Source organism: Nomascus leucogenys, chromosome 15 (genome assembly GCF_006542625.1).
Source record: "Nomascus leucogenys isolate Asia chromosome 15, Asia_NLE_v1, whole genome shotgun sequence".
Lineage (NCBI taxonomy): Eukaryota > Metazoa > Chordata > Mammalia > Primates > Hylobatidae > Nomascus > Nomascus leucogenys.
Window position 1 is genome coordinate 60,075,022 of NC_044395.1, and position 21,508 is coordinate 60,096,529.

At 55.6% G+C, this 21,508-nt stretch overlaps 1 protein-coding gene across 4 annotated transcripts; it reads left to right on the forward strand.

Moving 5' to 3' along the window:
• Nucleotides 1–7,559: 7,559 nt before the first annotated feature.
• Nucleotides 7,560–20,773, forward strand: LRRC32 (leucine rich repeat containing 32). 4 transcript variants are annotated; one of them, XR_004033676.1, is made up of 4 exons: nt 7,560–7,693; nt 12,330–12,417; nt 16,776–19,707; nt 20,258–20,773. XR_004033676.1 is itself a non-coding variant. In XM_030829585.1 (4 exons), exons 2-3 carry the CDS (start codon nt 12,334–12,336, stop codon nt 18,678–18,680), a joined length of 1,989 nt encoding a protein of 662 aa, XP_030685445.1. In that variant the 5' UTR covers nt 7,560–7,693; nt 12,330–12,333; the 3' UTR covers nt 18,681–18,701; nt 19,652–20,773. The 4 variants fall into 4 exon arrangements, 3 of the variants coding, with proteins under 3 accessions (XP_030685445.1, XP_030685446.1, XP_003254734.1); XM_030829585.1 differs by having other exon boundaries at nt 16,776–18,701; nt 19,652–20,773; XM_030829586.1 differs by having other exon boundaries at nt 16,776–18,701.
• The last annotated feature ends 735 nt before the right edge of the window (nt 20,774–21,508 follow it).

The following is a 21,508-nucleotide window of genomic DNA, read 5'->3' on the forward strand; positions in this document are numbered from 1 at the left end:
AGAGATCAGGTGAAGGAGGAGGAGGAAGAGAAGGGCCCGCAGCAGGATCCTGAAGGAGATGCAAGAGAGGAGAGAGGAGGACCAGGAGGGGGTGTTCCAAGGTGCCACGGGAAGAGGGCCATTAAAGGAGGAGGGGAAGCTGTGAAGAACATAGCCAAGGGACCTGGGCACTGTCCCTCGGTCTGACCACAGCAGTTCTGCCATGGATGTGCTTGCTGGAATGAGGGGCTGGAGACAGGTGAAGAGTGGAAGCAATGGAGGCAGCAAGAGTGGCTTTCTTGCAGGTAGCTCCCTTGTGGGTCTGGCTAGGAGGAGATGAGAGGAGGGGGCCACAGCTGAAGGGAACCTGGAAGGTCCAGAAGGGGCTTGTGAAACGGGGGCGTGTACAAGAGGGCTTGCCCAGAAGGTTCCCCAGGAGGCAGGTGCTGCCTCTGCCAGCAGGAAGCACAGCCCATCCACCAGGAGGCCAGGTGGTCACTGATGCCAGCAGAGGCAAGTTTGGTTTTGGGAGTCAGGTTCAGGCCTCAAATCCGTGTCTCCTGACCCCAGCACCACAGGAGAGAAAAACCAGCAAGCAGGCCGAAGTCGCACAGCCTAGAAGAGGTCAGGGAGTGGCAGCCCTGAGGCCACATAACCCCTTTTTAAGCTTCCAGACCTTCAGAGAGATTGGCTTGGGGACAAGGCCTGGCATCCACCCCTCAGGAGACAGGATGCAGTACTCTGCATTCTGGAGCCCCAGCCCAGCTCCCAGGGCCCGAAGCTCATAGCATCCCAGCTGGATTAATTATGAGATTCCTGGGAGGCCAAAGGAGTCTGTCTGACTTATTTAGCCCAAACTATGTCCTTTCCCCTCCTTTCCTTTTTCACGTCAGGAAACCAGCCCTAGTGGAAGCCACTTGATTTATGTGTGGTCTGCTTCTGAGAAAAATCAGAGTCACGAGCCATGCGAGATGACAGCCTAGTTCCCATGACCACGTGCACCTGTGCCTGTGTGTACAGGCATGCTCACATGTCTGTGTGTGTGCCCTTCCATGCACACAGACGAGAGGCTTATCTGTGCTCTCTGCTGTGTGTGCACTGGGTTTGAGGAGCCTTCGTATTTTAAGTTTTTATTGTACATGCTGGATGTGAGCTGTGTTTGTGTGCAATGTGTGTGGTATGTTTGTGAGTGTGGCGTTCATGTAGGATGGATGGATATAGTGTGTGTACACTGTGTATGCTCAATGTACATGTTTGTGTTGTGTTTTGCACATGTGTTTGAGAGTTGGATTTGTGCAGAGTGTATGTAACCATGTGTGGTGACTATGTGACTTTTGAGGGCGTCTCTGAAATGTCTGAATGTTTGTGAATCGTGTGTGTGCCTACGTGAAATTCGTGTATTGGGTCGATGCATGCTTGTTGTTTTCGTGAGTCGTGGCCCTGTGCGTCTCGTGTTGCCTCTGAGGGTGCATATGAAGGATGTGTGTGTGGCTGTGGCTGGGCTGTTGTTGCAGGTGCACTATGTCTGTGGGACAAGCGCATGTGGCTCTCATCAGCAGGTGGAAAAATGTCATGGGGGAGGGGTGAAAGTCCAATGTAGCAGAGAGGGCAGCCCGTCTTGCCTCCTCCTTTGCCCCTATAGAGCCCCAGCTTCCCCTCAACGGATAGTACTTGAAGGACTCTAGGAAGACCCTGTGGTCATGAGGAAGATGGCAACATGACTAGGACAAGATGGGGGCTCTGTGACCTGTGCCTAAGAAGACCCTGTCCCAGTGACAATTGGGTGTGCCCAGGCCTCGGCCCCCTCACTTGCCCATTGAGGGCTTCCACCTGCCCCCCTGAGGAATGCTGTACCCTCACGCTGCCTACCCACACTGTCCCTGAGGGGCAGCCACAGCTACCTTCTAGGCAGCTTTCTCCCTACATCCCCTGAGCACAGCCAGGGCAAGCTTGAAAACCACTTCTCTCTCCCTGAAACAAACCAGCACAAAGACCATAGCTGCTGCCAAAACCCTCAAATGCTGACCTGGGCAGGGAGCACGGCAAGCTGTGCCATTGACTGGCAAGCAACAGTTTACTACAAATGCACTCACCTTTCAAACTGCCCTAGTTGTCCATTGTCCATTGCTGCCCTCACTCTACTGGGTTCAGAGGTGAGGCCACCAGCCCAAAGTTACACAGCAGTGAGTGGCGCAGCGAGGATGGGAACCCAGGTGGGTCTCTCTCCGAAACCCAGGTTGCTTCTCTTCCTCCATTCTGCCCTTCTCAGTCCCCTCCTCACCCCACCTAAGGTGGGAGGGGGAACACAACTACACACAGAACGTTTAGATAATTTGCTCTTTGGGCTCATTAATGCTCCTTCAAGTGACGAAATGATCGAGTATTCAGTGGGTAGGCGCTGGAGCCCCACTGCCTGGACTCACCCGTACTGGCTGTGCAAGCTTAAGTTAATTACTCATCCTTGCTGCATTTCCTCATGCGTCATCTGCAAAATGGAGATGCTGCTAATAATAATAATAATAATAATAATAATAATAATATCTACGTTCTTGGGTGTAGTTAAGGACTGAATGGCTTGCAATATGACAGCTGCATTAGAAAGCTGCCTGGCCCAGCCTATTCCCTTCCCGACTTGAAATTACTCACAGTAAGAAAGATGAATAATCCTGTTAGCCATAACCTTTACATTTCATTCCTTCATTTCTGCGATGCAGTGAGGGAGGGGCTGGTGTTATCTCCACTTCATAGGTGAAGGCTGGGCAACTGTGAGAGCAGGAGCCAGGGCCTGCCCCGAGCCCCACCGCAGAGCCTGCCTGCCCCTCATCATCACGGTGCTTCCCTGGAGCAGTGCGTCTCAAAGGGTGGTCTGAGACTGGCAGCATCAGCACCACTGAGGGTTTGCTGGAGGTGCAGATTCCGGGCTGTACCTCTGACCTACTGAACCAAGCTCTCTGGGGTGGGGCCTGGCAATCTATTTAGCCAGCCCTCAGGGATTCTGATGCTTGCCAAAGCTTGAGAAGAACTGGGCTAGACCTCTGAAGAGGTTGCTGTGTGAACCCAGGAGCACCCCACGTGAGGCCTGTGGAAGAAAGTGGAGGAGGAGGAGAATAAGACCCTTGGTCCACTGTGTGACCTCAGGCCACGTCCTCACCCTCTCTGGGCCTAGAATCTGTCATACTTCTTGGCATGGGAGTAGAGGAGGCACGGAAGATTCTCTGAAATTTATGGCCACCTCTCCTCCTCCTCCTGCCGGCACCCTGCTCCTGTGAGCTGCTTTTAGGAGCTCATGTGTTTGCAGCCACCTCATCCTGGCCTTGGCTCTGTTGCTGTTTTTGGTACCTTGGAGATGACACTTTGTGACCTCACAGACCATAACCAAAGCCCAAAGTGATAAACACTGGATCATCAAGAAAAGGGTATATCAGGTTTAACCTTTAAGCAGTTAAAACGGATGAAAAAGTTGCATGGCTCAAAGGCACAAAACCTCAGGTTCCCAGCAGCCTGGTGCTGCAGAAAGCTGCGGTTTCATGGTCCACAGCTCAGCACAGCGTCAGGTTGTGGAGACACTTCTGATCCTGCCCTGCCTGGTCCATCCCCCCAACTCCCTTGGGGCCTCTGGGAGCCTCCAGTCCCTTCAGCCACGGTAGTCACCTACCGGACTCTGAACCAGGAGCCTTTCATGTGGTGACTGCGGGGTATATGGGGCCTCACCAGCACCTGCTTCCCCCACCTTGGTAACGCTAAGTTCTGCCATGAGGGGGTGCCTTGTGCCTCCATCAAGAACAGAAAACCAGCAGGGCAAGTCCTCATTCTCTGGCCACGAATGAGGACTTGGAGCCTGAGGACTTGGATGGGCATGCCCACTGTGTCTGCTGTGTGACCACCAGCAAGTCATAGAGCTTCATCTCTCTTCTGTAAAAGGGGGGCAGAGATAGGCCTCTCCTCGTCGGACGGCTATGGGCCGGGGATAAGTAAAGAACCTGGCCCCAGGCCTGGTCCTGCAAGTCCTTGATATTCCCACTCAAGAGACCAGCTACTCCCCACCACTGGGCCGTTCATAACATCCTCCTGCCCCTCCAGGAGGTGGCCTAGAGCTGGTGTGGCCTGAGCCCATTTGCCCTAGGGAGAAAGGGAGGGGAGTCAGGGGAAGAAGTGGGGAACCCAGGGTTCTTCCCTAGAAGGCAGGGCCCAGAAGGGGCTCATGAGGGAACTCCCAGACTCTCAGGGGCCCATGTAGGGGTGCTGGGCAGAAGCAGGGAGTGAGGACAGCAACATCTCTACACTGAGATCTGGCCTGAAAATCAGAAGACCTCAGTTCAATTACTGGCTCCATAGCTGTGCTGTGTGACTTTAGGCAGTTGCTTAACCTCTCTGAGCCTGGTTAGTAATTGAGAATAAAGGTCTCTGAGTTTCCTGGTCAGTCATTGAGAATAAAGATGCCTAACTGGAAGGCTGTCTATGGCTGCCTTTACTCTCATTTGCCACATGAGATGAAGGACTGATCCACAGTGAGGGTTCAGCAAACAGCAGTGGAGATTAAATTGACAGTCTAGGGTGCCATTGTCCTTTCCACCCTGGTTCTACAGTTAGATCAGGACAGCAAGGCTCAGAGAGGTTTAGCAGCTTGTCCAAGGTCACACAGCATGTGCACATCATCGCCTTTCTGGGCCACTAGCTCCTGTGTAGGACCCTCAGGTTTCAATCTGGCCGGAGGTGAAATCCTCCCGGGGAGCTTTGAGCCTGACTTGGTGCCCAAACGGGTTTTTTCATTTCAGAAGGGTAGTCCCGAGGACACAGGAAGAGATGCATCTCTTATATTTTCACTGACAATGCATGAAGGAATGGAAGCATTTCCACAAAAATATCAACACCGTGAAGACTGAGCTGACTGCTGATGGGCTGCCCAGAAGAACTCCCCATTTCTGGAGGTGTGCCAGCAGAAGCTAAGTGGCACTGGATGGAAAGTTGGACTTGGTGGCCTTTAAAAGACCCTCCAAATGGCTGCAAGGCAAGCCCGAGTCTGCTCAGTTTCCACCCACTTCTCCTCCTGCAGACTCAAGCTCTGCCTCCTGGACTTGACCTTCAAGGCCTCTGGACTCAGTCATCCTCTGTGCTCTCATCTGTCTCTCATCTGGCCTGGGAGCTCCAAAAACGTAGGCATTGGACATTTTTATTCAGCAACTGTCCTGGGCCCACCAGAGGAGAGAGGTCATGTTTACTGAGCAAAGGCCCCTGCGACCAGGAACCTCACACGTGTCGTTACGGGCCATCCTCATACACCCAGTACTGTTATTAGTTTCACTTTGCAGGTCAGCAAACCAAAGTCAGGAAGGCTAAGCAACCTGCCAGAAGTCACACAACAACATGACTGCCGAAGAAGTGAAGAGATGAAGGAAGGGGCGCTGAGCCTGTGGGCTTCCCAGTTTTTAGCCCCTGGTCCCCAGAGGCATCTGCAGCAGGTGGGCACGCTTGGTTGCCCATCTGCCTCAAATGTTGGGGAGCCCCATCCGGGCACTGAGTAAGGTGGAACCCCACGAGCTGACTAACCACAACCACAGCCTCTAGGGGGCGGGGGAGTGGGAGGTGGGGCACTCACCCCCAGCCCACCATAGCCCCAGCCCCGCCCTCCTGGGCCCTAGCAGAAGCTCTGCCATGGCCCAGTGATTTCTGCTTGGTAGCAGCTCCGGGAAGGGTGAGGCAGTGCTCAGTGAGCCTGGGCCTGGATGGCGGGGAGCTAGTCTGATACGCAAGGCCAGGAACTGCCCTAATGATCCAGTCACTCTGCTAATACTGCAGGGCAGCTTCAAAGCACTTTCCTGGACATTTGGCCCCTTGGACAGGGACCTGGAAAAGGAAGCCCACAGGATATAGAAGTATCCACCAACTGCCACAATAAAGGCAGTGAGAAGTTGCCTAACAACCACTGGGTGCAGGCTCCAGCTGGATCCATTGCACTTAGTTCTAGCACCAACTCCAAGTAGTAGCTACTATCTTTCCCACTTAACAGACGGGGCACTGAGGTTCCATTTGACCAAATGGAGCACTAGAGACCAGAAAGGGGGCTGGATGGACCAACTGGGACCCTATGGACATAGATCTGAGGCCTTGAGTGGCTGGGAGGGAAGGGAAAGAGGTTTGGATACCTTCCCAGGCCCTGCTGAGAGATTCCTTACCTGCACCTCCTGCCCATCCCCTCACTGCAGCTGAGGCCTCCTCCTTAGGGAAGACTTCCCTGATTTCCTCTTCTAAGACTAGGTCAGGCCCCTGGGGCACCTGCTATCATGGCTTGTCCTCTCTGGGTTGACCCCACCTCCCCAGATCCATCTTCATAGTGGACTAAACGCGGGGAAGAAAAGGCAGTAACTGTAGAGACTTCAGGGAATCCCGCTTCTGAGCCCAGCCTTACCCTGATTTGCCACAAGGCCCTGGGTGGTCACTTTCATGCATGTAAAATGGGGCACCCTTCCCCACTCTCAGGGCTGGCGACCATCAGGGAAGAGAAACACTGTGGAAGAGGCACCTTCTACACCTGGAACCAGGACCTGGAGGACAGCCAGGGCCCCTCTCCTCTAGGGACCCGCATCCTAGAGTCCACAGGCAGCAAGGCAGGGTACCTGTGATTTGGTAGGGTCAAGGCATCTAGAAGAGGGGTGGCTTTGGGGAAGATCTGCTTCAACATCCAATCTAAATGACAATACTGCCACCCCATATTTGCACAATACTTTAAAAATTCGGGCAATATAATGCCCAAACTGAATCAGACTTAGCTTTATGGACAGATTGGGCTCAAATCACTGATTCTTATTAGCTGTGTTGACTCTGGACACGCCATTTAACCTTTCTGAGCCTCAGTTTCCCCAACTATAAATAGGGACCTTACTAGTCTCAGACAATTGGTTTTCATGTGTACACACTGCCCCCACCCCTAGCCTCAGTTTCTCCGTCCGAAAACAGGACTTTGATGGTGCCATTTCACAGGCTGTTGAAGGGTCCCGCAGATGATGGAGGAGTACAGGTCTGGACATAGAGCACAATCCGGAGAGGAAAAGTGACCTGCCAGGACCCACCAGAGTGGACGGCTTGGTGCGGGGAACCCCCTCCGCGGCCGCCCCAGGGCCAGCGAAGGGTCATTTCCTTCCGCATTCAGCCCCGCCGTCACCTCGCCTGTTTGCCCCCGCGTTAAGTGCGGCGGCGCCAGCAGCTGGGAAATCGGGGCCAGGCCGGATTTCCTCTGTGGACCTGCGGCTCCTAGAGCCACCGCGCCCCCCTCCGGACCCCGCGGGGCCGCGAACTGCACGTGCGGCGGCCACCAGGACGGGCCTCGCTCCCACGGCCCTTCCTCTGCAACCCCTCTCCCTCCCGTCCTCTCATCCCCCCGCACTGGGCCCCCGCCCCTTCCCGGCCGAGGTCCCAGGGTGGTGAAGATGCTTCGCCGCCCCGCCCCACTGCGCCCCCGCCGGCTCCGGATAAACCGAGGCACGGGGCCAGGCGCTAGGACCCCGCGGCCTCGCCAGAGGGGGGCGTGGCGGGGCGGGCCGGCGGGAGAGGTATTTAAATTGCCGACAGAGCGCGGGGGCTCCGGTGGTGCAGCTGAGCGGCCTGCTCCTCCTCGGGCCGTGACCCCGGGGTCTGGCGCGGGGTGGGACCCGGGGGCGGGTTTGCGCAAAATGTGCCGAGACTGCCCGGGAGAGGAGCTGCGGCCGCGCTGAGCCAGGTAGGAGCCGCCGGGCAGGCGAGGCTGGCCGGCCCTCGGGGGGCGCACTGTCGCGCGCCTCTAGCGAGCGCAGGGTGGGGGCTGGTCCCGCGGGATGCCCCCCAAACACTCCCCTCCCGCCATCCCCACTGCGCGCGTGGAGCCGGGGCTGACCCTCCCTCGGTCCCTGGGAGGCCCCCCAAGGCTCCTGTCTTGGCGGATCTTTCCCGAAAAGGGGTGAGGCCAGCGCTCCCATTTGACAGCTGGGAAAACAATGGCCTGAAGACCGTGACTTGCCCAGGATCACACAGCTAGGCAAGGGCAAACCGGAATTTGAATTCAGGTTTCCTGCAACGCTCCGATCCCGGCCAGGCGTGGGGCTGCCCATCCCACAGCACTAGATGGCCTGCCCGTTTCTCGTAGTGGGATGGGGGGCACCCACCACTCTCCAAGGGGCTCTGAAGCCAGCCTTCTTCATGGGTGGTAAGATGTGAGGGACCCCCACCCCCACCCCGAGCTGCCTGAAATTCCGCCATCACAGCCACATTCCTTTGGGTTAAGGTCTAATTCCCCCGTGGGATGCACATGTCTCCAGAACGAGGCTTGCCCTTAGTGATTCACTGCTTGACAGGAACGTCCGCAGCAGCTCTCCCAGGACCCCACTCTGCCAGTAAGTCAGCTGAGGCCGAGAGGAGGGAGAGAGGACCTCAGAGCCCAGACTGTGAGCTAGTCTGCCCTGCTCCTGAGTGTGAGGGGTCGTTGGCAGGGCTTAGGGAAGGAGACCTTGATTTGGTATAGTGGGAACATTTGCTTTGGAGGCAGATGAACTGAATTCTCATCCTGACCCTGCCATTTGCTCCTTGTGTGACTTTGGGTAAGTCACCTCTCTGAGCCTCCTTTTCTTCATGGGCAAAAAAAGACAGTTCTGTAGTGGGGAGTCAGCTCAGCACGTGCTGGAGAAAACACAGTATTCAGGTCATGTAGAACTGGATAAATCCCAGCTCCAAAGCCCTTATGAGCTGGGTAACTCTGGGGGTAAGTCAGTTCACTTTCCGGAAACTGTTTTCTCATCCGTAAAATGGGAATTACAGTAATTTCCTCAATCGGTGATTGTGAGAATTAAATGAGATGATATAGGTCAAGTGCTTAGAAGACTGTCTAACATCCTTAAATGTAGGGGTGGGCTTATTGTGATAGTAGTCATTGCCCCCCGTACCCCTGCTCTTTCTCTCTCTCTCTCTCTCTCTCACACACACACACACACACACAAATTCTTTGGCACTTTTCTGAGTTGGACTCTCAGGAGTCCAACTCTCCTGCCTCCTCTTGCCCAGGCCACTTGTCTGCAGGCTTGGGGCCTCCCCACTGAGCACACCTCACCTGGGATGCTCAGCCCTGCGAGGGTCACTGTGCCAGCTGAGAAGGACAGTGAGGATGCAGGGCGCCTTCACTGCCATTCTTTGCCTGATCATCACAATAGTTGGGGTTGGCCAGTGGCAGAACTGGAACCCAGCTGCCTGCCCTGCAGACAGGACACTGGGGCACCAAGAAATGAGGGACTTACCCTAGGGAGCAGAGCTGGTGAGTGGCGGGCTTTGGATGCAAGCCTGGGTCTAAGTGACACCGTCCTCCTTTTTGAGAGATAGTAGTGTTTAAATGCTGCACCCTGTACTTGGGCACCACTGAGGAAGGCCCACAGCTGAGGGGCCCTTCCCGTCAGATGCCAGGACAGAGTGCCCATGTGCTGCAGGGACGATCCCTTCTGGATGTGCATAGGGCCACCTTGGGGATAGAGTGGGATTTGGCAGAGGAAGGGGAAATAAGGGCCTAGGACCCTTCCTTGTCCTCACCTGGCACTCACCACTCAGTCCACTGCAGCTGAGCTTCTGCCCTGATTTTGCCACTTGTTCACTAGTCTTTAATGAGCACCTACTTAGTAGGCCCCTGTTCCCACATGATAAGAAATAAATGATGAAGAAATGATAAATGTGGAAAAACAATGACATGTGTGAGGAGCTGAGGAAGAGCATTCAGGGAGAGGAAACTGCAGGAGCAAAGGCCCTGTGGCAGGAATGAATTTGCTGTGTTGAAGGAACAGCAAGAAAGCTGGAGTTTGGTGAGGGAAGGGAAAATGGACAAGAGTCAGAGAGGAGACTGTGGATAGCCTGGATTTTCTTGAAGATTTTCAAACAGTAGAGGTTTAGGATCTGACAGATGATTTTATATCATCACTCTGGCTGCTAGGTATAGGACAGATTATAAGGGGTCAGGGTGCCGTGGTCAAGGCCAGGATTGGGGTGGCGTCTCGGTCTGTGGTAGTGACAAGAGGGAAGTAGGAAGATCCGGGGTCTCTTTTTCAGGGATAGCAGTCAGAGCCCTCTGATGGCACAGATAGGGGAGGGGAATGTGGCAGGGAGGTGAAGGGAGAGCCAAGGAGAACTGCTCTCAATAATGACCCCATGTCACTGAGACTCCTAGTGTCAGTTCTCTGTCCGCTGCTGACCTGTTGTGTGCTGTGAGATGCATCTCAGAGGACGGTGAGCCCCTCTCTAGGGGCACTTCCCATGGGAGGAGGTGGGGCACAGTAGCCATGGAGGGCTTGGTGCTGTGCTCACTGGAAGCTCAGGGGCTCTGGGAGGACTGGAGGACATAGTCCAGACTTGGGGAACCAAAGAAGGCCTCTTGGCCCATCTAAGCTGGGACCCCAAGAATGAGGAGGTCTTTAGCAGAAGAGGAGAGGGGAGGAAGTGAAGGTTTGGGGCAAGGAAAATCTACTCAGGGAACTGAAGGAAATATGAGGTGTCCAGAACCCAGAATGTGAGAGGAGACACCGGGGAAGGAGGCTGGAGAGAAGAGCTGGCCGGGCAGGGCATGCTCCCCAATGGCCTGGAAGGCCCCGCGGAGGGGTTTTCACTCAGTTCTGAATATGCTAACTTTCAAACGGGCGGTGGCGTTCTGCTTTTTAAACAGCAGAACAAAGTTTCCTGTGAAAGCGCAACCTGTGATGCAGGTGAGAGCAGAGCAGCTGCAGGGGCAGCGCCTGTGGCCCTGAGGGGAGCCAGGGAATAGGGTTTACCGGGTCTGGCTGTGGTCTGTGTGCCTTCAAGAGAGATGGGATTCAGAGCAGCCATCTTCGTCCATAGCTCATCACTAGCGGGCTCTAACAGTCAAAGACACTGCCCTCAAAAGCCCTGTAAATGCCTTTTCTCCTGCAGCGTCCTTCAGAATCGCGGTTCAGCACTCACTCAGGGAGCACCCACTGTGGGAGGCCTGGGAGTGCGGATTTGAAGGGCACAGACTCAGGAGCCAGACTCGCCTGGGCTGGTGGCTTGTTCACCGTGTGACCTCGGGCATAGTACCTAAGCTCTCTGAGCCTTCTTTTTCCCTTCTGTAAAATGATGATGGAACCAAGTCATTGAATTTTTGTGAGGATGGAATGAGTTCATGCCTAGAAAGTGCCGAGAAGAGGGCCTACTGCATAATGGAGACTCTGTAAGTGGCATCTCGTTTGATTCTCAACAAAACCTGGCGTGGCTGCCATTAACCTCAAATGAGGAGACTGAGGCTCAGAGAAGTGAAGCGACTTGTAAGGTCACACAGCAGGAAGGTAGAGGAGACAAGAGGGAGCAGTCGGATGTGGGTGACTGTGCACCTGGTGCTCTTGGAAGGCTTTCTGTGTTCCTCTTTAAGACACTCTGTCTGTATCACCGTCACTGTCACTTCTTTTTTGTGCTCATTTGTTTTTTGAGTTCCCAGTTCCCAGCACAGAGCCAGACATGAGGAGGTATTCAGTAAAGGTGTGAATGAATGAGTGAAATTCATGGATGGATTTGTATATCCCTAGCACTTGGCTGATGTCCTTAGTGAGGGAGTGAGTGAGCCTCCAGTAGCACTGGGATTTGACCCTGCTAAGGGCCTGTGCGGTCCTCATAGCCCCACCCCTGGCTGCTCTTAGACGGAAGGGCTGGCCCAGGAGGCCGGAGTGTGGCTTCAGTGAAAGTACAGGGCCTGCCAGGCTGCTCCTGGGGAAGTCCACAGAGCAGTGCTGGGGCAGCCAGGCCTCCTGTGGGACTTCCTGCCAAGGCCCAGGCCCAGCCCTTGAACAATGGCAAGGGCTCGAGAATCAGAGAATCAAAAGGAAAAGGGCAAAATAAAGGTGGGGGAGTGGGCAGAAAACGAGGAATTCCATGTGGGGACTGAGGAGCTGGTATGGAGGACTTGTGTGGCCTTGGTGGAAATATAGTCAGAGGCCCACCCTCCAAACCCCCTCTACATCCCCATGCCCCCAGTCCCTGGCCCTCAGTGTGGCCTAGGGTAACCCTTAGGGTCTGTCAGGCTTCTGTGCATCCCCTCCAGGCTGTCTTCTGCCAGGTGGGGTCTTTTGAAAACCCCCATCTGACCAAGTCACCTGCCGCTTAAAACTCCTGCTTCCCCTGGGTAATGGGCGGCTGCTTGGCCTGGGTGAGAGGCCTACTATGATGGGCTGCAGGCCCATTTCCCACCTGGCTCCCTGCCCTACTCAAAGCATCTTTATTCCAGCTCCAGCCATGCTCTGGGGTTCCCTGAGGGCAGGCACAGAATGGGTGGGAGTGGGGTCTGGCAGTGGGAAGGAGCCAGTGGGCTTACAGTGTTCCCCTTTCCTCTCCGCCCTACACAGAGCCATGAGACCCCAGATCCTGCTGCTCCTGGCCCTGCTGACCCTAGGCCTGGCTGCACAACGCCAAGACAAAGTGCCCTGTAAGATGGTAAGATGCTCTGCCCAGACAGGGTGAGGGCCACCCCCACCTCCCTGCCCTAGGGTGTGCTAGTGCCCCAGCCCCAGAAGCCAGAAGTTAGAAGAGTCAGGAGAGGAAAGGGAATGTACCTTGCATTTAACGAGCACCTACTAGAATGTTTAAACACCTTATTTACCCAACAATTCTGCCAGGTAAGCACCATTATTCTCATTTTTCAAAGGAGGAGACTGAGGCTTGGAGAGATTGTGACTTGTCCAAGGTCATTCAGCTGGTAACAGTGAGGCTGATATTACACTGTATTCCCCCAAGCTGTCCCCACAGAGCAGTAGGCCCAGCTAGGGGATCTAGAATGTATATATGTGTGGGGAATTTGGGGTAGGCCAGCTGGGAGGGGCTCCTCTGTGCTCATCCCTCCTGGAGACAAATCCCCTTCCTAACTGGGCTCCTTGACTTGGGACTGCCCGCTGGGGTGCCTCTCACTCCTTACTGCCCAGGTCAAATGCTGCCATCTCCAGGAAGCCTCCCCAGCCCCTCCCAGGCTGGCCTAGTCTGATCACACCTTCCTCTGGGTTCCTGCAGTCCCCAGGCTTCCCTCTATCTCAATACTGAGAAGACTGAGCGCGTGGGGTGGTTGGTGAAAGGGTCCAAGCCTGTCTCACCTGCCAGACCATGAACTTCCCTAGGGCAAGGACCAAGTTTGATTTGCTTCTATTCCTTTTTCCTGTCCCAAGCCTGGGAAACTAGCCCTAAAGTTCTTGTGACTCTATGAGTTACAGGGCAAAGAGAACACCTAGGTCCACTTGTAAGGCCGGGCAGTCACCAAGGCCAGAGCCTGGCTGGGGAAAGGGCAGAGCCTCCGGAAGCCCCTCTTGGACCTGAGACTCGAAGAAGCTTATGACACAGAACCGGCAGCTGCTTCAGGAGGCAGGAAGTGCCGGCAGCTGCCTGCCCACAGCCCTTCCCTTGGGGTGCAATGTCTCTTGTTGCCACCACCTTTCTTGCTCTTCAGAGCCCTTCTAAGATTCCCGGAGCCCAGAATTGTGGGCAGAGAAGGCCTCAGATGTCACCAAATACAAACGCACATTCTATCTCAGGGAGACGAGGCTCAGAGGGGAAAGGCCTTGACCACCCAACAGGCAGAGGAGAAGCGGGTGAATTTTGGAGTCTGGGGAAATGAGATAAGAGATAGGAAAGCACTTTCTGAACCAGCATGGGAATAATACACACGGGAGTTAAGGAGAAGACGTGTGACCCACCAGGGACCTACAGGATTCGAACCCAGCTGCCTTTGCCACTGTTGACTGCCTGGTGCCTCTCCCTACTCTGCTTTCCTCCCATGATCAGGTGGTGAAATGGAGTTGGATGGCAAGTCTTTGCTTCTGAAAAGGAAGCTGGGCAGTGGTGTCCTGATAGCCCAGGACAGTGGGTAGGAGCTCTAAACTCTGACCAAGGGCCAATTCCTCCAATTCCCTCCCACTATAAGTCAGGCAATGCTGGGAGCTCAGAGCTGAAGGAGGCATGGAGACCCTGGAAGTGGAGCTCTGAGCACCGCCCGGGACTTCAGGCTCCTTCCTGGACTGGACTGGATTGCTGGGCATCCCAGTGCAGGCCTGCCCACCAGCAGGACCCCGGGCTTCTAGAGCAGGGGTCTTGGGCCCCTGAATGGAAAGCAAGTCTTGGGCTGTGGGCTTGGCAAACTTTGTGTCCTGGATCATGTCTCAGGGGCTGGTGCCCCAGGGAGCCTTTGCCTATCCAGAGGCAGTATGCCTCTGCACTTGTCCGGGGGTAACACGCAGGGCACAGCACAGTGCCCCCCACACTGTAACACTCAGTAAGTGGGTCCCTGATGCTCTTTGCTGTGCCGACCAGCTGAGGGCCCAGTGGTCAGAACTTGGCTGGCACCAATAGGAAAAGGAATTTGCCAATGGGAGTTTTGAGCCCCTGACTGTCTGATCTTGGGCAGCCCACTCCCCTTAGCCTCAGTTTCGTTAGGGGTACAATAGGAACAGGGTGAACAATGCCTGGGAAGATTTAATGGGGTAGGGGGTCTCTGCACTCAGCACGCAGCCTGACACAGCTGGGGTTCCAACACAGGTCATTTTGTTGTTTCTGCTTTAAGTAAGGAATGCCCCAGGGGGTAAGAGCTGTGAGGATGAGGCTATGTTTAATGGCCCCTGCAGACAGAGAGGTTGTGAGGGAGGAAGGGCAAGGATGGGCAAGGCAGCTGGGCAGGTTTCAGGTTCACACGGGTGCCCAACTGTTGGGGCTTCCCTGGGCCTCCTGAGGCCCCTGTGAAGCTGCCTCCCTTGGAGGCTACATGGAGTCATTGTGCTGCATGGAGTAGGAAGAGCCACACAGAGGCCTGAGGCTGGGCAGGTCTCTTCCTCCCCCTACTCACCTTGGGGCTCTCAGGAGGAAGCGCGGAGCTGGACCAGGAGAGGAACACACCGGCTTGTGTTCCTTCCCTACCAGCTCAGCCACTGGCTTACTGTGAATTCATGCAAGTCACTGCCATCTTCAGGCCTCAGTGTTCACATCTGGGAAGTGGGTCAGCTGAACTCTTCTTGCTCTAGCCGCCTTTGACTGTATTTTGAAAATATCAATTATCCATTTTCTTTCCTCCTAGAGAAGATCAATTCAGTGCCTCAGACCTTTACTAAACTGATGATGTCTGGGACTCATTCATTAGGAAAAATTGACTTGCTAGTCAGGTCCAAGGCATCCACATACACCGAACCAGTTCCTGTTTGCTCTGAGCTCACCGTCTAGCAGGTCCCCACACAAACAGCCACAATTCAGCCGGGCAAAGCTCTGAGAGGAAGCACAGTCAGGGAGGGCTCCCTGGTGGAGGAGGCCCTGGAACTCAGCATGAAGAGTTCACATGTGGATCTGGTTGGGGATGGCGTATCCAGCTCAGGAAGCAGACCCAGCAGTGGGTGTGGGAGGGCATGATGGGCAGTGGTCAGCTGTGGTCACTTCATGTGGGCTGGGGTGGGAGGTGGGGGACAGGTTGGCAGGGGCTACAAACAGCCTCGAAGGCCCTGCTGGGGATCCTGGACTTCACCGTGGAGAAGTTTAAGCCAAGCTGGCTCATTGTCAGAGTGGAGCTTTTGAGCAGTTGTCAGGCATTTAGCAGTGAGTGGGTCAGAACGGGTCGGCGGAGACAGAAGCTGGGGTCAGTGAGCCTGAGCCCGGTGATTGTGGAAGTCAGACCTTTTTCTGGGAAAGGCTGGGGTTCCTGGAGGCCTGGAAGAGAAAAGGGAGACCTGCATTTGCATAGGAAGAATTTTGGTCCCAGAACGCACATCTGTGGAAGAACAAGAGTTCGTCCTTTTGTTGTTAAAAAACCTGGGTTTAAATCCCAGCTCTGCTCCTCACCAGCTGGGCAATCCTGGCACCTCCCTTCCCCGCCCTGAGCCTAGATTTCTGTAAATAGGGGTGATCGTATCAGATGGGCAGGCTGTGGTAAAGACCAATGGGACCACGGGCCTGAAAGTATTAACTAAGATGTCAAATGCTGAGTGGCTGCTGGGGAAGGACAGGACATAAGAAAACAGAGTGGTTATGTGACTTCCTGGAGGTCGCACAACACAAACACAGTCTCGTCACCAAAGACTGTGGATTTGGCTCTGGCCATCTTTTCCCTGGCCCTCCTCACCTCCAGGGGCCCAGTCCCCTGACCCAGCCTGGGAAGAAAGCCACCCCCTAGGAGGTAACAGCAACAGAGACGAGGCCACATCTTGGAAGCATCCACAAGGAAGGCAGGCCCCAGGACCCAGGCTCTGCCCATGACACAAGAGCCTGAATGAGGTCCGAGACAGGGAGGCCAAGATAAAAACTGATGACAGAGCACAAATTACAGTTTTCCCTTTTGGAAACATTTCTCCCAAAGTGGAGAAATTCCCATCTACCACCGGAAATTTAACTATCTATGCCCATAGGAGGGACCTAGAACATAGAATCAGGAGCCCTGGGTCCCAACTCTGCCCTGCTGCTCACTGGCTTAGAGTCACTCTGTGGGATATATGGCTGTTTCCTGTAAGAGGGGTAATAATAAGTACAGGGTTTCTCTTAGTTAATTTGTCCTTCTATCTGTCTATCATCTCTCCATCTGTCCACCTGTGGAACCTTCATCGAGTTCCTTCCTTAATGCCCAGCACTGTGCTGGGTGCCCGAGATGGGGCAGGGAGCCGGATGGGTCATCCAGGCATGGGGTGATCAGGCTGCGGTGGGGGAAAGTTGAGCATTCTGGGAGTCCATGGGAGAAGGGTTTCCCAGCCAGGCAGGGTTCCTGGATAAACGTGTCTGGTTTCATCCCCTCCTGCGCCCACTTATGCCAGCTGTCTCCCCACCCTGCCCCTCCCCAGGTGGACAAGAAGGTCTCATGCCAGGGTCTGGGCCTGCTCCAGGTCCCCTCGGTGCTCCCGTCAGACACTGAGACCCTTGATCTATCTGGGAACCAGCTGCGGAGTATCCTGGCCTCACCCCTGGGCTTCTACACGGCACTTCGTCACCTGGACCTGAGCACCAATGAGATCAGCTTCCTCCAGCCAGGAGCCTTCCAGGCCCTGACCCACCTGGAGCACCTCAGCCTGGCTCACAACCGGCTGGCGATGGCCACTGCGCTGAGTGCCGGTGGCCTGGGCCCCCTGCCACGTGTGACCTCCCTCGACCTGTCTGGGAACAGCCTGTACAGCAGCCTGCTGGAGCGGCTGCTGGGGGAGGCACCCAGCCTGCATACCCTCTCACTGGCGGAGAACAGTCTGACTCGCCTCACCCGCCACACCTTCCGGGACATGCCTGCGCTGGAGCAGCTTGACCTGCATAGCAACGTGCTGATGGACATCGAGGATGGCGCCTTCGAGGGCCTGCCCCGCCTGACCCATCTCAACCTCTCCAGGAATTCCCTCACCTGCATCTCCGACTTCAGCCTCCAGCAGCTGCGGGTGCTAGACCTGAGCTGCAACAGCATCGAGGCCTTTCAGACAGCTTCCCAGCCCCAGGCTGAGTTCCAGCTCACCTGGCTTGACCTGCGGGAGAACAAACTGCTCCATTTCCCCGACCTGGCCGCGCTCCCGAGACTCATCTACCTGAACTTGTCCAACAACCTCATCCGGCTCCCCACAGGGCCACCCCAGGACAGCAAGGGCATCCATGCGCCTTCCGAGGGCTGGTCAGCCCTGCCCCTCTCAACCCCCAGCGGGAATGCCAGCTCCCGCCCCCTTTCCCAGCTCTTGAATCTGGATTTGAGCTACAATGAGATTGAGCTCATCCCCGACAGCTTTCTTGAGCACCTGACCTCCCTGTGCTTCCTGAACCTCAGCAGAAACTGCTTGCGGACCTTTGAGGCCCGGCGCTCAGGCTCCCTGCCCTGCCTGATGCTCCTCGACTTAAGCCACAATGCCCTGGAGACACTGGAACTGGGTGCCAGAGCCCTGGGGTCTCTGCGGACGCTGCTTCTACAGGGCAATGCCCTGCGGGACCTGCCCCCATACACCTTTGCCAACCTGGCCAGCCTGCAGCGACTCAACCTGCAGGGAAACCGAGTCAGCCCCTGTGGGGGGCCAGATGATCCTGGCCCCTCTGGCTGTGTGGCCTTCTCCGGCATCACCTCCCTCCGCAGCCTAAGCCTGGTGGATAATGAGATAGAGCTGCTCAGGGCAGGGGCCTTCCTCCACACCCCACTGACTGAGCTGGACCTTTCTTCCAATTCTGGGCTGGAGGTGGCCACGGGGGCCTTGGGAGGCCTGGAGGACTCCTTGGAGGTCCTGGCACTGCAGGGCAATGGGCTGACGGTCCTGCAGGTGGACCTGCCCTGCTTCATCTGCCTCAAGCGGCTCAATCTTGCCGAGAACCGCCTGAGCCACCTTCCCGCCTGGACACAGGCTGTGTCACTGGAGGTGCTGGACCTGCGAAACAACAGCTTCAGCCTCCTGCCAGGCAGTGCCATGGGTGGCCTGGAGACCAGCCTCCGGCGCCTCTACCTGCAGGGGAATCCACTCAGCTGCTGCGGCAATGGCTGGCTGGCAGCCCAACTGCACCAGGGCCGTGTGGACGTGGACGCCACCCAGGACCTGATCTGCCGCTTCAGCTCCCAGGAGGAGGTGTCCCTGAGCCACGTGCGCCCCGAGGACTGTGAGAAGGGGGGGCTCAAGAACATCAACCTCATCATCATCCTCACCTTCATACTGGTCTCTGCCATCCTCCTCACCACGCTGGCCACCTGCTGCTGCGTCCGCCAGCAGAAGTTTAACCAACAGTATAAAGCCTAAAGAAGCCGGGAGACACTCTAGGTCAGTGGGGGAGCCTGAGGTACAGAGAAGAGTGAGGACTGACTCAAGATCACACAGTGACCCGGGTCTGTGGATCCCAGAACTCTGGTCTCCAAATTGCAGCCCAGGACACCTTTCTCTGCCGCCTGCTGCATCAGTGGGTGACCCCCTTCCCGGGCTGCACTTTGGGTCCAGCTGTGGAAGCCAGAAGTTGGGCGGTTTCAGGGACAGCAGAGAATAATGTTGACCTATCAGATCAACAAATCTTCACTGAGCATCTATTTTGTGCCACACCCTGCTCTGGGCACTGGGAATGCTGGGAAATGAGATACATTCCCGCCCTCAAGAATCTCCCAGTCTGGTAGGAGAGAGTGCTGCAGAGCCGCGTGGTGACCACGCAGTGTGCTTAGGGCCTGAGGTGTGAAAGCCCAGGGCTCCGGAGCACGGCAGGCCTCACTGGTTCAGTGCAGTGAGTCCTGCCCCAGCTGTGCCAGGGTGAGGGAGGGCCAAGCCCAGGAGGATTTGTCTGAGACATTTCCAAGCAGACTGTCACATCTTCTGATAATGACTTTCAGTCTCTCTGAAAATGAAAAGCTTATGACCGGAAGAGAGAATTGGAGCTGTACGAGTGTGTCTTGGATCTGGTGCCGTTAGGTGGGCCATGGAGGCTTCAGCAGGGTCTGGTTAAGGGGTCCAGCCCAGCACTGGACCATTCCATCTCCTGCTCTGGACAGGCCCTCTCCCTTCCTGGCACTCTCATGTTGCACACCCTGACCCCAGTACTGCTCTAAGCGCCGTCCCTGCCCAGCCCCACTTCTCCATCACAGCCCCGCCTTGGCTGCTGAGCCCGGAGCTGAAACCTTAGATATCTGGTTCTGTTTTGCACCCAGCTTGGCAGATGTGGATGTGAATCCAAGCCTTGTGTCTGCCCCTATATGACAGCCCTATGTTTTATCCGCATTTTATAAAAGAGGAAACTGAAGTTCTGCAAATCTCCTTCCGGGGCCCCAGCTAACTAATGCCATAGGTGAGATTCAAACCCTCATCCTTCTGTCTCCAGGGCCTGATCTTTACCACTGCAGGGGCTGCAGGCCGTTAAGTGGACAGGAAGTGGCCCCACATAGCCTGAGCAGGGTCTGGAAGCATCCTGTGCTGTGCACACCTGCTCTCTCCTCTCTCCCAGGCAGGCAGCTGCAGGCGCTCTCCTCCTTCTCTGCCTTAGTTTCCCTCCTCCCCTCCTTTCCACCCTGGTGTGGGTTCTCCTGTTCTCTCTGTGCTCTTGCATTCTCTCATTCCCTTTTCCTCTATTGGGCAGAGCTTGGAGTTTGAGACTATTGAATCTAACCTCCCCATTGCACAGATGGGGAAACTGAGGCTTAGGAAGAGAATGAAACTTGTGGAGAGCTTGTACAGAGCCTCTGGGGGAAAAAAAGAGCCCTTATTTGTGGGCTGAGATTGGGGGTTGGACCGGAGTGATGTCCTCTCTCAGCTATCACATCACAAGATAATGCTGGCTCCAAACTTCCTTTCTGTGCCTCATCATGTAAGGATTTTTTTTTTCCCTCTTACAAAAACAGGTAGAAAGGCTCACCCAGATGACCCCCTATCCCTCATACCATGGAGTCATGAGCTGTCTGGGAAGAATGGACATGCTGGGACCAACTCAAGACCTTGTTTTGCTGTCTTCATCATCTTACCTGTGCTTGGCCCACAGTCTGGCTCACGATGTGGGCTCAGTAATGTGCGAGAAAATGAAAATGCCACTCTCTCTCTCCACCCCATTTTACAGAGGAGAACACCGAGGCCCAGAGGAAGTTAAGGGAGAGTCAATGGGCAGAGCCAGGGCTAGGCCCTGGTGATGTGTGGAGCACCCAGGCAGACCCAGTCCTGGTTGGGATCACAACCACAGGTGCTACTGCACATAACACTCTTCCTTAGGCCTGGAGGCCAAGGTGTGGGTCCCCACGCCCGATCTTTGACAACACTACACAATGCTGCTCTCACTTCCCAGGACCCAGGCCGCAGCCTAGGCCTCGGGACCAACTCTTTGTGTAACCTACCTGAATGTATTAAAAACTAATTTTGGAGAAGCAGTGTGGCTGCCAGCCTCCTCTTTGCAATCCGCTTCATCGGGTCCACCAGAACCCTGCCTCTGAATCCCATTATGGTCGTTCAATCATCACGGCAAATCCCTGGGGACACTGAGGCTCTGGGCCAGCACCACCCTGGACCTTGAAGCCGCAGCCACTAGCACGGCCCCTGCTACACCTCTGTTGCCCCACACTCAACAGGCGACCATGCTCCCCACCCCAGGGCTGAGAGGCTGGGGGCTTCCATTTGTTTCCTTCCTGCTACAGCTACAGGCCCCCTCCCCTTCTCTGTGCTCAGCCCTCTGTGCCCCATCTCAGAGGCTGCACTGCCTCCCCTCCTCGGGGTCCCCAGCTCCATCCCCTCTCCCTTGCCCCATCACGCTCTCTTCTGCCTCCAGCCTCTCCCTCTCTATTTACGTCTTCCTCTCAGACTTCAGCTGGACTCAAGCCTTGTCCGTCTTAAAAATAGTGAGAAGCCCCTCAGCCACTTTCCCCTTCCTCCTCCCACTCTTCACAGGCCAGCTTGTTGGTAAAGTCGCTTCCCTTCCCGCCCGTCCGGTTCTCAACCCGCCTGGAGCTGCCTTCAGCCCCTCCCAGCTCCATGCTGCCCTTGCTAACAGCATCAAGGGTATCCTTTGCCAAACTCAGCACACTTTTCAGACCTCCTCTCCCTAGGCCCTGTGCAGCAGGCCCCCCACCCATACCCCTGCTGGGCATGCTCTCCCCACAGCTGTGATC